Source organism: Procambarus clarkii, chromosome 37 (genome assembly GCF_040958095.1).
Source record: "Procambarus clarkii isolate CNS0578487 chromosome 37, FALCON_Pclarkii_2.0, whole genome shotgun sequence".
Lineage (NCBI taxonomy): Eukaryota > Metazoa > Arthropoda > Malacostraca > Decapoda > Cambaridae > Procambarus > Procambarus clarkii.
This window is the reverse complement of record NC_091186.1, coordinates 14,410,104-14,425,560: the sequence shown is the minus strand read 5'-3', so window position 1 is coordinate 14,425,560 and position 15,457 is coordinate 14,410,104. Positions and strand designations below refer to the sequence as shown.

The 15,457-nt window shown below is 46.6% G+C and overlaps 1 protein-coding gene across 1 annotated transcript in view; it reads right to left on the bottom strand.

The window, feature by feature from the left end:
- Positions 1-5,203: 5,203 nt before the first annotated feature.
- The window catches only part of LOC123765908 (uncharacterized), a 28,951-nt gene continuing 18,697 nt past the window's right edge, over positions 5,204-15,457 (bottom strand). Inside the window, exon 3 of the mRNA XM_069336847.1 lies at positions 5,204-6,031. Coding sequence (XP_069192948.1) covers positions 5,204-6,031 — 828 coding nt within the window. The remainder of the gene's footprint in view (positions 6,032-15,457) is intronic.

The window sequence follows — 15,457 nt, the reverse complement described above, 5'->3', positions numbered from 1 at the left end:
TGCTCCTGTTCACCTACCAGTAAATAGGGACGTAGGAGTTAGACAGCTGCTACGAGCTGCTTCCTGAGGGATGTGCAACAAAATGGAGGCCTGGTCGAGGACCGGGCCGCGGGGATGCTGAGCCGCGAAATCATCTCAAGATAAGCATCTATAGCTTCCAGCTATAGATGCTGGATTTTTTTTTTTTTTTTTTAATATTTTTTTGGGAAAAAAAATATTCTTTTATACACAAAAATACATTGTGTTTTGTCGACATTATCATTGTAGGGACTGACAAAAAGGTAACTCTTCATTATAATATTTCGTCCGGGAGATAAATTAGTTGCAAGAACGCAAAAGAACGCCATGAAAGCCCCCCCCCCTCTATTATGAATTTAACATTTACCAATAAATATATCTTATGTAACATTACTTTTAACAATTTTTTTTTAAAGTTTCGGTTATTTTATGGTGGGAGGTTATATCGCTGGACCGTTTACCCGGTTATGGGACCATTTCGTGCCGTGTTTCAGACTTCACAGACGCAGTTTATTGCTGGCTTTACCACCGACAGTCACCTGCAGATTTCAGGACAGTAGACGTCTGCTTCATCCACTTCCCCTCACTACTTTGCTTCAGCTACACCCACCGGGGCAAGAGACGCAAATCTCATCCACTTCCCCTCACTACTTTGCTTCAGCTACACCCACCGGGGCAAGAGACGCAAACATCATCCACTTCCCCTCACTACTTTGCTTCAGCTACACCCACCGGGGCAAGAGACGCAAACATCATCCACTTCCCCTCACTACTTTGCTTCAGCTACACCCACCGGGGCAGGAGACGCCTCGGCATTGCAGGTGTTGAAGGAGGGAACGAACTTGGCAATACAGTTGGAGTCATTATCCTCATGTAGGTGTTACATCACCAGCCTCCTGCAGGGTGCTCCATCACCACCCTTGCCAAAACTTGGGGATATTAAGATCATAAAAATGCCTACTGAATAATTAGTTCCCCCCTTAAAAGGCATATACCCAAAACAGGAGCTTGTTACAATACGCTAAAGACAATTATTAAACACATTTTTTTTTGTTGGTTATCCAGCTTTTGTTCTACGAGAGACCGGTTTTGTTTCTTCAGCTACGGGTTTTCGAAGCTTTTATTACCCAGGTGAACACAAAGTTCTCCCCCGAGCAAGCTACACCAGAGGGAAGGAGAACAATCGCATTTAGCCTGACAAATAGTATTTAAGACCCTTGGTCTTAAAGCTCAGTATATATATATATTTATATACTCGGGCAGGCCATTGAGGCAACACAAGACACCTCGTGTGATTACCACCTGAGTTACAGGACACTCTGAGGTGTTAATACACAGCCAGGCACGTTACCTCCGCCAGGTACCGCAAGCCAGCAGTGTTGCCTGAGAATGTATAGCATTAAGTACATACGAGATTTTGCAAAAGGTAATTGGTTGATTTTATATATTATTCTTGTTGGGAGGATTGGAGGTGCGAGGTGCCTTGCCAGGGTACCTTGCCAGGGTACCTTGCCAGGGTACCTTGCCAGGGGCCTTGCCAGGGTACCTTGCCAGGGGCCTTGCCAGGGAGCCTTGCCAGGGTACCTTGCCAGGGGGCCTTGCCAGGGTACCTTGCCAGGGGCCTTGCCAGGGTACCTTGCCAGGGGGCCTTGCCAGGGGGCCTTGCCAGGGGCCTTGCCAGGGTACCTTGCCAGGGGGCCTTGCCAGGGGCCTTGCCAGGGTACCTTGCCAGGGGGCCTTGCCAGGGGCCTTGCCAAGGGTACCTTGCCAAGGGCTTGTCAAGGGATTGATATAAATGTGGATTTTGTTCCTGGAATACAACAGTGTAATATACACCGACAAAGTCATGTGGATTGGTGAATATAAATTGTATATATTACCTAGGCTACAGCATCACCACCTGTGCCTATAGAATCATCACCATCACCACCTCCACTATCTACATCATCACCACCACCCCCTACCACCACTATCAGCATCACCACCATCAACATTGAGATAATCAGTAGAAGCCACGACGAGGATTCGAACTTGCATCTACATTGGATACTCCCAAACATAGGAAGTACCCGGTGCGCAGGTTTGAGCCCACAGCACGGCTGCTACTTATTGTCTCATTGATACATTACGTGAATGATGTGATTTCATGGTGCACCGCCACTAACATAATGCCCCATTACCACTACCACAATGCCCTATCACCACCATCACTACCCCAATGGCTCATCACCACCACCACCACCACAATGCCCCATCACCACCACTACCACAATCCACCACCACCACCACCACAATACCCCACCACCACCACCACCACTACCACAATACCCCACCACCACCACCACCACTACCACAATACCCCACCACCACCACTACCACAATGCCCCACCACCACCACCACTACCACAATGCCCCACCACCACCACCACTACCACAGTGCCCCACCACCACCACTACCACAATACCCCACCACCACCACCACCACTACCACAATGCCCCACCACCACCACCACTACCACAATGCCCCACCACCACCACATCGCTACGATTGCCACATCATCTTGACCACCTCGTGTGCAACAACTCCACTATCCACCACTATCCACAACTTTAAGGCCACATTCAGCAAGAGACGCGAACGTGAGGGATAGTTTACCTGTAACTCAACAGGTGTAACAAGGCTAGTAGGCGGGGGTATAACTAATTATAGCTCCTCACACTCCCGAAGACACTGGTAGGTAAGTGTTGGTAGTAGAATCACCACCACTACCACTACCACCACCACCACCACCACCATCACTCCTCCTCCCCCCCTACACTAACCACAAACTAACCTTACAGACAAACATCTAACCAGACACTTTTCCTGGTGGCCAGGAAGCTATAAGTGCCATGTACCAGCCCTCGTACACACAGAGTTACGACCTTAAGAGGATTGAATGCCGCTCTTGCCTATAACCGTCTGTCTGTTGCCAAAAGATTACAGCCTTGTAATGTCTATAATTGTCACCTTGACCCCTAGTTGACCTTAGTTCACCAGGTCCAGAAGGAGTACAATTAGACGAAGAGAAAAAAAAATTATCATTTTTATATTCACCTCCAAAAAAACTTGATTTCCAATGTCAGTTACATCAATTTCAGACTCCAATTATAATAATTACAAAGTCAAACGCGAATTACACATAAATTGGCAATAGTTTACGATAACAAAAAACTTTTATATAAAAAGAGTCGATATAGCTCAGTGGATGAAAAATATTGTATTCATATGAAATACAGTAGACACACACACACACACACACACACACACACTACACACACACACACACACACACACACACACGCAACACACACACACACACACACACACACACACACACACTACACACACACACAACACACACACGCAACACACACAACACACACACGCAACACACGCACACACACACACACACACACACACACACACACACACACACACACACACACACACACACGCAACACACACACACACACACACACACACACACACACATTCTGAAGGGGATTGATAGGGTAGATAAAGACAGTCTATTTAACACAAGGGGAACACGCACAAGGGGGACACAGGTGGAAACTGAGTGCCCAAATGAGCCACAGAGATATTAGAAAGAACTTTTTTAGTGTCAGAGTGGTTGACAAATGGAATGCATTAGGAAGTGATGTGGTGGAGGCTGACTCCATACACAGTTTCAAATGTAGATATGACAGAGCCCGATAGGCTCATGAATCTGTACACCTGTTGATTGACGGTTGAGAGGCGGGACCAAAGAGCCAGAGCTCAACCCCCGCAAACACAACTAGGTGAGTACAACTAGGTGAGTTCACACACACACACACACCACACACACACACACACACACACACACACACACACACACACACACACACACACACACACACAACACACACACACACACCACACACACACACAACACACACACACACAACACACACACACACACACCACACACACACACACACACACACACAACACACACACACACACACACACACACACACACACACACCACACACACACACAACACACACACACACAACACACACACCACACACACACACACCACACACACACACACACACACACACACACACACACACACACACACACACACACACACACACACACACACACACACACACACACACACACACCAAACACACACACACACACACACACACACACACACACACTACACACACACACACACACACACACACACACACACACTGTTTTGGGTCCCCTGGCAGGTTAGGAAAGAACACTCTAAATTTACTGTTTTCCTGACATTGTGAAAATCTTAGGAGGGTTCGGGCTTTCCAAATCACATCATTTGTAAACCACTGTAGCGGAGTTTACATCATATATCATAAGTACGCAGGTCTGGGATAACACTGGCTAATAAGTAATAGTCACTTATAAGTAATAAGTGAAGTAGTCACACAAGACTACATGTGTCTTTCTAGTGTGGTAGTCCTTATGTCTTCTTTTACCAACCTCGAGGTCAACTACGTAGCTAGAGCCCCGTGGGACCCTTCGTTGTTGTCGTTCTGACAGTTCCTGCGACGGCGCTGGAACCAATCGTATTGGTGTTTGCCATTTTATTGGAGATTTACGGCGCCATCAAGAGGGGGGGAATATACCTGCTGCATGGGTAACAGCTTCTCTATATCAACCTACTCTGGCTTTGCGCCCTGGAGAGGCCACTCCAGACCGACAATCAGAGCGCAACTCCATAGTCTCCTGAGACTGATGGATGACTACTACTAAACTAGTCAAGACTTCAGATAGCTCTATGTGAAAGAGAGTTCGATACTTCACACAGCCTCCCAGTCTTCCCCCCCCCCATCACAACCTTCCAATCATCCCTCACAATCTATACCAGTCACCCCTCACAACCTATTAGTCTCTCCTCCCAGTCTTTCCCAAGCAACACCCCAGTTATCTCATTGGCCTGACGTCAGAAAGGTTCCATATATCCATCATTCCTCATAATGTCTTCCCCCCCCCTCACACCTACTCACTCTTTCCATTAGAAACAATACTCAACCACCCTCACCCCCCCCCCCTCCATCCTCACACTCACCCCCCCCCCCCACCTCGTCGGCCGCAGCCGCCCCGTAATTAGGGGAACACAGCAACAGGTGAAACAGGTGCCTGGCGGAGCGTGGCGTGCGTGTGTCGTGGGCGGGCGTGGCCCCCACGCCCTCTTGTGACCCTCCGGAGGGCTCCTGGCGCGGCCGCGGGTCGACGGGACGCGCCCCCAGGGCGGCGCCGTAGGGCGGCAGCACCTGGTGTGTGGGTGTACGAGAGTGTGTAGTGAACACTCATGGTACGACAGTACAGAGTCCGGTGATGTTGGGGGTCCGGTGATGTTGTGGGTCCGGTGATGTTGGGGGTCCGGTGATGTTGGGGGGTCCGGTGATGTTGGGGGTCCGGTGATGTTGGGGGTCCGGTGATGTTGGGGGTCCGGTGATGTTGTGGGTCCGGTGATGTTGGGGGTCCGGTGATGTTGGGGGTCCGGTGATGTTGGGGGTCCGGTGATGTTGTGGGTCCGGTAATGTTGTGGGTCCGGTGATGTTGGGGGTCCGGTGATGTTGGGGGTCCGGTGATGTTGTGGGTCCGGTGATGTTGGGGGTCCGGTGATGTTGGGGGTCCGGTGATGTTGTGGGTCCGGTGATGTTGTGGGTCCGGTGATGTTGGGGGTCCGGTGATGTTGGGGGTCCGGTGATGTTGGGGGTCCGGTGATGTTGGGGGTCCGGTGATGTTGGGGGTCCGGTGATGTTGGGGGTCCGGTGATGTTGGGGGTCCGGTGATGTTGGGGGGTCCGGTGATGTCGGGGGTCCAGTGATGTTGAGGTCCGGTGATGTTGAGGTCCGGTGATGTTGAGGTCCGGTGATGTTGAGGTCCGGTGATGTTGAGGTCCGGTGATGTTGGGCCTAGTCCTGGGGTCTAGAGGGAGTAGTCACCATAAGATTTATCTCGTTATAATCACCTTCCCAATGCCTCTAAGGATGCTAACTCGTACCTTAGCGCAGCCTTACATGCAAATTAATGCAAAATGATCTTCAACTATTAAAGTCTTCAACTTCCATCTCAAATGGAGAAGAGTCGCCAGGAATGGAAAAAAAATGCTGCTGGAATATTACCATACATATGACTGATGTTTTAATTATCCAGGGAAAGGGGAACTGTAAGACCTTCAATGTGGTGATGATTGATGAGTTTCCATATGTGTGTATAGCAGTAGGCATTCATCAGTCTCAGGAGACTATGGAGTTGGGTTCTGGTTGTCGGTCTGGAGTGGCCTCTCCAGGGCGCAAAGCCTGGGTTGATTGATTCGGGGGGAGAAGCTGTTACCCATGCAGCTGGTCTCCTGCTCTCTCCACGGCGCCGAAAGTCTCCAAACGCCAATACGATTGATTCCAACGCCGTCGCAGGAACTGTCAGAACAGTCGAGGACCGGGCCGCGGGGACACTAAAAAGCCCCGAAATCATCTCAAGATAACATCTCAAGATAACGAGGTTGAAGGCAACAACTGTGTAAATAAAGGTTATTGTACTCTTTTGGCTGCAATACCAAATGTGAGTTTGAAATGAACAAATCCACAAAGGGCTGTGACGAGAATTCGAACCTGCGTCCGGGAGCATCCCAGACATTGCCTTAATCGACTGAGCAACTTCGGTTTCAACCCTTTTAACCCTGTCGTAGCTCAGTCGATTAAGGCAGTGTCTGGGATGCTCCCGGACGAAGGTTCGAATCCTCGTCACGGCCCTTGTGGATTTGTTCATTTGATGCATCACCTTAGTGTGATCTCTGTGTGTAGTGAGTTTGAAATATTATGAGAAAGGTCTCGTGCTCAGGTAGCCGAAGATGAGGATACTGAAAGTGGTCGTCGGTGGTGATCTGAAACACACTTCCTTAGCCGCGAACAACTAGCAAATAAAACACTTATAGTTTCAGAGTAAGAATTTGTTTATTATTAACTCCCCTAAGACAGTATACTAACACTGTATAGCGTCAGTGTGGCCTCACTTGGGACACGCTGTGCAGTTGTGAACTCTTTAGTTACAAAATAGCTGACAAACAGCGTGATAGTGTGCTTGATAAGGGTGACTAAACTAATGCCATCATTTCTATCTATAAAGTTAGAATGTGTGATCGAGGTCGGGAGGGCCAGACGCCTATGGCTAGCCTCACCGAACTTTGCAGGGTGACTGGTCATTTTCCCGGAACGGTCAGATAGGAGGGTCGGGGATCGAGCCCTTTGACCTCGTGGGTCTTTGCACGAGTTGGCAAATCATACTAATTTCCAAACTCATTAAATAAAAGACTCTATCCTCATTAGTAACTTAGGAATATTATTTTGCCATTCCTGTCAAAGTGTTCTTGGCATGTGTCATCTTGCCATGCTGTTACTATGACTCCAGTATAAGGCGAGGAGTAGGGAGAGAGCCTCCCTGATCTCCAGCAACACAGAAGATAGTCAGTAGTGTGTGGATTAGTGTAGATAATCTTTGTACATTGTACTGTGCTTATATCCCAGCCATTTGACTTATCTCTATCTTGGAGTGGACTGATGGCTGTCGTCCCTAATGTATCTATTAATTCCCTTCTGCCACCACCTGGCCTGCCACCACCTGGTCTGCCACCACCTGGCCTGCCACCACCTGGTCTGCCACCACCTGGCCTGCCACCACCTGGGCTGCCACCACCTGGGCTGCCACCACTTGGCCTGCCACCACCGCCAATATTACTCTACCCTAAATAGCAGTCTGTGACAATAGTTACCACACGTAACTACCGTCATATTAGAGAACAAAAAAAAGTACGGTTGATACCTAAGATTTCACACACCCTTAACTCTTTTTTTTTCATCTGATCATTTTTTGTCACAACTCGACAATATCTCCCCTTCTACTGTTGCCAGGTATCATCAGGATCAGCTCTCTACGCATCTACATCTACCATTACCCCCCCCCTCCCCCCACCCATCTTCTTGTAGCATCATATCTTCGAGATTCTTTTAGGGCAGCATCCATATATCTCTCTCTCTCTCTCTCTCTCTCTCTCTCTCTCTCTCTCTCTCTCTCTCTCTCTCTCTCTCTCTCTCTCTCCCCGTCACCGCAGCATCACATGAAGTCTTGGAGAGCAAGTTCCTCCCTGACCCCTGCCTGCCGCGGGCGTGCCGTGGGCGTGCCGCGGGCGGTTCCACTACCTCATCATCATCTACACGCGCCTGTCACCACACGCCCATCTGCCCGCCACGCGCCCTCTCCCACGCCACCCCCTACACACAGGTTTCACCCCTCCCCCCCCTTCCGTTTTGCACGCCCTTGTCATTGATGACCCGTCAATCGTACACAAATTAAATATATTTCAACTTATTTTCAATCTGCAAGGAACCGATAAGATGGAAATTGCTCTCCGTCGTCACCTGAACTGTCCTTCAGGAATGTGGGGCCGATGCTCTGAACTCGTCGGCTTGCTCGTTAAGGTTTAAGAGGTGCGTTTTTAGGGGGGTCATCGAAGGTGGTAAACAACACAAGCTCTAATACGTATACGCACCATATTCACTATGTTTTCCGCTTCTAAAAGTCATATTGACAGTGACGATGATGAAGCTCCGAAACCCGATATTTTCTCACACCTAGCAAACCGCAATGTCCCCCATTGGCTATGGCTGATGAATGCACCGTAGATACTGACAAAAAACCTCCAGGCTAAAAAAAGAGGCGCTACCACGAACCTCTGACTTGGCAATTACCGCCCCGACCACAACCACCGCTACAATGTGCATTTATCTTTTACAGCTTCCCACAGTCACCTCCCTGCCCGCAGCAAGGTGTGACACGCTGCTGCCTAGAGCCACACTCCTATCTCAACCTGCCTCAACTCTAGACCTTAGTGTCCACATCTTCGCGACGCAAAGTGTGGCTGGCGTCTTTCAGATTTTTGCTTTGTTTTTTACTCGTGATAGTTAAGTTCTCTGCCTCCGATCATTGCCACGCTATCCATAAACCATGTGACGGGCCATATTATTCATACCTTTCACAACTGGTGCCGGTATTTTCTCGTGCATTTATTACGACCAATATTATGGAGTAGAATAACTTAAAACGGTATTTTTCTTGTGTCTGTACTAAGAGGGAGGATATGGTTGAGGTCTTCAAGTAGACATAAAGTAAGAGGGGGGGCTCTAAAATACAAGGAAAGGCACTACGGGCTCACCATAGCCCGTGCTACTTGGAACTTTGTTCCAAGTAGTTAATCTTAAACAACAACAACAACAACTCTGAAATAGTCGGAATAGATCAGGGGCCAGATTCACGAAAGCACTTACGCAAAGCACTTACGAACCTGTACATCTTGTCTCAATCTTTGGCGGCTTTGTTTACAATTATTAAACAGTTAATGAGCTCCGAAGCACCAGGAGGCTGTTTATAACAATAACAACAGTTGAATGGGAAGTTTTCATGCTTGTAAACTGTTTCATAAATGTAACCAAAGCCGTCAAAGATTGAGGAAAGATGTACACGTTCGTAAGTGCTTGCGTAAGTGCTTTCGTGAATCTGGCTCCCAGGACTTGTAACGACGGAGACAAGCTGAAATGAGCTCGTTTTAGGAAGTAATAAAAGAGAGAGTTTCTGATTAGCAAAATAGGAACTGTGGATGAGTGGACTCTGCTCCATTTTTTTCCCCAGCACTATTGTAACACATCTCAATAAATTTCAAGAACTGATTGGAGAACAACATGAGCTTAAAATGGCCTGCTTGCGACGTCCCAGATTTCTCGCGTTATTCCTCTGAATGACTTAATTAAGACGTTGTTACCCGACCTTAACAATATCGCTCAAAATGTCATTATTATATATGGCTTCTACGTCATTTCATGCCATTTTCCCACTACTGTTTGCATCTATATCTTTTATGGCTGTGTCACGCGCCAGGCGGCCTCTCTACACGCTCTTCAAACTTGTCTCTAAAACCCAAGTTAATTGGTCAAGGATATTTTTGTCAATATTGTATGCAGAAAACGGGTCAATATATAGCACAGGAAAAGATTTTTTGCAGTTGTATTATTTCTAAATCGCTCACAGCACCTGAGATGTGAACACACTCGAGTCGTTTGCTATTGATTTGTTCCCCGGGTGAAAATATATGGGTGTTATTCGTTTACAAATGCCAGTCAAATACGTATAACCATTATGGGGGTCTACCTACATTAGAAGGTAGATAGGTAGATGGGTAGATGGGTAGGTGGGTAGGTATTTAGGTAAGTAGGAAAGCAGCACGACGCAAAACATAAAATAAACACTTGAAACTGATTATTTAATGCGTATATAGTTTCTGGAGTGGCCAATGTAGAATCAAAATGTGTATATACGACTCCTCAAAGGCTTTCGTACTATACGGTATACATTCATGAATAATCCGAATAACACGGGGTTATGTATACCTTCTCAGGTGTATATATATATATATATATATATATATATATATATATATATATATATATATATATATATATATATATATATATATATATACATATATACATATATATATACACAGCCACAGCTCAGAATGGAAGCAAGTCGACGAAGAACTCTGTAGGGTAAGGCAGGTCCTAGTCAACAACGGCTTCTCCAATGGTTTCGTCGAAGACATCATAAGAAGGAAAGTGAAACGCCATGCAACCTCTGAAGAGACAACTAACACAACACCTATACCCCCTATTAGACTATTTTACAGGAACTTCTTTTCCACAGCTCATAAAACAGAGGAAAGGGTCCTGAAAGATATTGTTAATAGAAACGTTATCCCTACAGACAAAAATCAGAGGATACAACTGACGATTTACTATAAAACCAGAAAAACGGCCAGCCTACTCATGAGAAACTCTCCAGACACAAAACAGAACGCTTTAAAAGAGACTAACGTCGTCTATGCCTTCAAATGCCCACTTGGGGACTGTAAGCTCCAAAAAACCCAGTATATAGGCAAGACAACAACATCTCTTTCTAGGCGTTTAACGATGCATAAGCAACAGGGCTCCATTAAGGAACATATAATCTCTTCCCACAACCAAACCATCGCCAGAGAAATCCTAGTAAACAACACAGAAATCATCGATAGATACAGCGATAGCAGGCGGCTTGACGTTTGCGAGGCACTACACATCAAGAAGTCAACACCAGCAATCAACAGCCAATTAATGCACAACTATATTCTACCCACCTCAAGACTCCGCTCCAATATAGAAGCATCAAGAAATATGACCAATAGGCTTTCTACAAACACTTCTATTCAATACCCATTGTTTCGTGTTCTGTCTTGTGTTGATGAAATTAATACCCTATTAATGCCACGTCTTGTTCTGTCTTGTGTTGATGAAATTAATACCCTATTAATGCCACCTCACCCCATCCACCTCACTCAAATGTAGATATAAAATCGGAGATGTGTAAGTTCTATTCAGTTGTGTATTTGTAAACTAAAGTCTTTGAAAATGTAATAAGTTTTACGAAACGAGCTCGTGTCGCGTCAGACTAGAAATAAAAATGAATTTTGGAGAATTGATTTTTGATTTACCTCCAACAGTGAAAAGAAATGTACGAAAGATTGAGAAAATTCGTGTTAGAATTATTAATCTTACTTTTTCGGTCATATTTAATAATATATGTCTACAGGAAAGACTGCTACCAAAATATACATATATATATATATATATATACGTATATATATATATATATATATATATATATATATATATATATATATATATATATATATATGTATATATATATATATATATATATATATATATATATATATATATATATATATATATATATTCACCTGCTTCTCGGTGAATATACACAGAAAGTTCACTTGCTTTTTTTCCTAGACAGTGTTCCAGACTTGGAATTTTCTTATTTGCTGGCCAGTAAGCTATTGTGGTGACCCCTTAACAACCCTTCAGATATTGATATACACCTTATAAGGCCTATATATATAACCTCAAATATAAATAGCGTTGAATGCCTTTTACAAATGTATTTAAATACAAGAAATATATATTTCGAATACAATTATAAGAATACAGGTTCTTATACAATGGAACACTCTCCTTGCGTCCCATTGTGTCCTATATAAGCTATAAATTTTGAAAACAAAAAATGTGTCAAAGATTAGAGTGTCAAGTTCTGATAGTCAATTTCACCCAATTTCACGTAAACAACCCCCCCCCCCTCCCTCGTGATTTGACACATGTGATTCTGTTGGCCATTCACTGTAAATTCACAGTTAACTCACTCAGTGTGGTGAGTACAGTGAGCATCACCATTGAAGCTTCTTAAGGCACTAATGAGATGCATTTGTTAATTTCTCTTTTGCGTTGGCGTTGATTTTAATTAACGTTTTAAACGTTAATTCTCTTAACGTTGGCGTGAGATGGACCTAAGGTAAGAGGTCAAACCCTCGATTTGTTTCAGAGAGGCGCGCTAAGACAGCTGCGCATGCTAGGACAGCTGCGCATGCTAGGACAGCTGCGCATGCTAGGACAGCTGCGCATGCTAGGACAGCTGCGCATGCTAGGACAGCTGCGCATGCTAGGACAGCTGCATGCGCTAGGACAGCTGCATGCGCTAGGAGAGCAGCATTAGCTAGGTGGGCAGCACCTGCTAGGTGGGCTGCGGGTGCTAGGAGCGACCCCAGCATAAACAAGTCACGCATGAGCTGTGCGTTTCAAGCAAGGCAACCCCCCCCCCCACTTCACTTACAATATTTTAATAGTTAAGGTCAAAACAGCACAAAGAAAACGGTTTTATTTCAAGAAATTCATCGCTGTTAATGAACAGCTGTTAAACGAACCATTGAACCATGTGAACCATTGAGCTACGCGAATCATCCCCCCCCTGAGCCTAGCGAACCATCACCTCCCTGAACCTAGAGAACCAAGCGAACCATGAACCCTGAGAGGGGCAGTGAACCCCCCTCCACAGCGCCACTATAGTCTCCAAAAAGCAATCCACTGGCTACTGAGCGCAGGATTGTACGATTACAACTTTCGGTCAATTTCAATCAGCGAACAGCACGCATATCATCTTCCATTCCATCACCACCACCAGGGAGGGAAGAGAGAGAGAGAGAGAGAGAGAGAGAGAGAGAGAGAGAGAGAGAGAGAGAGAGAGAGAGAGAGAGAGAGAGAGAGTAGACACCTTCAGACCCCTGTTTCAAGGCTCTGATCACGGTAAGCCTTACCTCTCTAAACGTTTCCCCCTAGAACACAATTACCAATCGGTCTACTCCCAGGTACTCAACTGCTGGTGGGTGATGAGGGGAGAGCTGTTACATAATGGTTCCCAGTCAATCCTCCCTTTTTTTTTTTTTGGTCACTGGGCGAGTGGGGAAATGTATCGCGCGTGTGTGTACTCACCTCACCTAATTGAGTGTGTGAGTGTGTGTATGTGTGTGTGTGTGTGTGTGTGTGTGTGTGTGTGTGTGTGTGTGTGTGTGTGTGTGTGTGTGTATGTGTGTGTGTGTGTGTGTGTGTGTGTGTGTGCGTGTGTGTGTGTGTGTGTGTGTATGTGTGTGTGTGTGTGTGTGTGTGTGTGTGTGTGTGTGTGTGTGTGTGTGTGTGTGTGTGTGTCTAAATTCCAGGAAAACAGACATTTCCTAGTTTAAAGCACACAACAGCTGTCCGATTCCCACGTGCCTATTTCCCGCCGGGTGAACAGAGGCACAAGGTGAAGAAGAAACTCTGGAAATTTGTTGCTGTCTCGTCCAGGACTGGAACCTAAGACTGTGAATTAAAGTCTTTCACTGCTCTCTCTCTCTCTCTCTCTCTCTCTCTCTCTCTCTCTCTCTCTCTCTCTCTCTCTCTCTCTCTCTCTCTCTCTCTCTCTCTCTTTCTCTCTCTCTCTCACTTCAGTGCCAGCGAGCCGCGGGGTAGAAAAGCCCGTCCTGGGGGTTACCTTGAGATGGTTTCGGGGCTTAGCATCCCCGCGGCCCGGTCCTCGACCAGGCTGATTACCGGACCACGTCACATTACCTCCCTAACTACTGTAATACTGACGAATTATTAACGAAATGTGACGGGAATCCCACCCGTAATAACTCAACCACTCCAGCCTCATCTTTCAGCATGCATCCCCCCGAGACCGCTTGAGTGTAAGCTACAGCTCATCTCCATCCCGGTGTCTGATTGGCTGCCAGCGGTGGCCACGTCCACCTGATTGGTCGGTCACTCGCTGCTGGTCTTTCAAGCGGCGACTAGGAATCCTTCCTGCGACTCGGATCGGAGTTCGAAGTATGTATTTAGCGCTCATTATTTTGGTGCGCCGGAGCTCTCCTCTCAGTTAGCGCTAGAGTTATCGTCTTCGGTTGAAGAATTAGCGGACTTCTAGCGAGGGGGGAGGGGGGGGGAGGGGGGAGGGGGGAATCAGCGCACGTTTTGAGACTAGAGTAAGGAGATAATTACAGTCAAGACGAAGGCTTCGAGTTGAACATCTGTGGTGATGAGGTCTCTTGTCTGAAGCCCCTTGAGTGACTTGTTGAGTCGTGGGTCGGTAATAGAGGGGAGAGGGGGTCGTATTTCTTGTGCATGTGTCACTGTGTGTGGTGTGGTGCCTCCCTCGAGCCTCAGGTCACTATATACGCATAATGCACTATGCAATGCGTACATTGGGTTGCACGGCGACGTACACTTGGCTAGATCATTCATCAAGCGAGTACGTTCCTGTGTTCGTACCAGCCACTCCCGCTACTCGTCTGCCACTTGAGTGGCACTCAGAGGCGGCATATCCTGGCCCTTCTAGGCACCCAGGTAGTCCTAGGCACACACTGGCCCTCCAAGGCACACCCAGGTAGTTTTAGACACACCCTGGCACTCCTAGGCACACCCTGGCACTCCTAGGCACACCCTGGCACTCCGTGGCACACCCAGGCACTCCTAGGCACACCCAGGCACTCCTAGGCACACCCGGGCACTTCAAGGCACACCCGGGTACTCCAAAGTGTGCAATCCACCCTGGTTAATACCAGCAGCTCTGTGTATATTAATACTTCAACTGCTAACAAATTGTAACAGATGTTCCAAGGTTGCATCAAAATGCAAATGATAATTTACCAAAACCTTTCCCAAAAATATGATTTTTTGTTTTGTTTAGGAATTAATATTTTTCTCACCAAATCTTACTTTACTGCTGTTCGTGCAACATAGCTTGAAGCCTCTCTGATAATATTTATTTATGAGAGGTTTCCCCAGCTATGGAGAGATGGAGGCCTTGACAAGGTGTGTCTGGCTCCCCCAGCCCAGCTATGGTGTGGTGGAGGCCTTGACAAGGTGTGTCTGGCTCCCCCAGCCCAGCTAT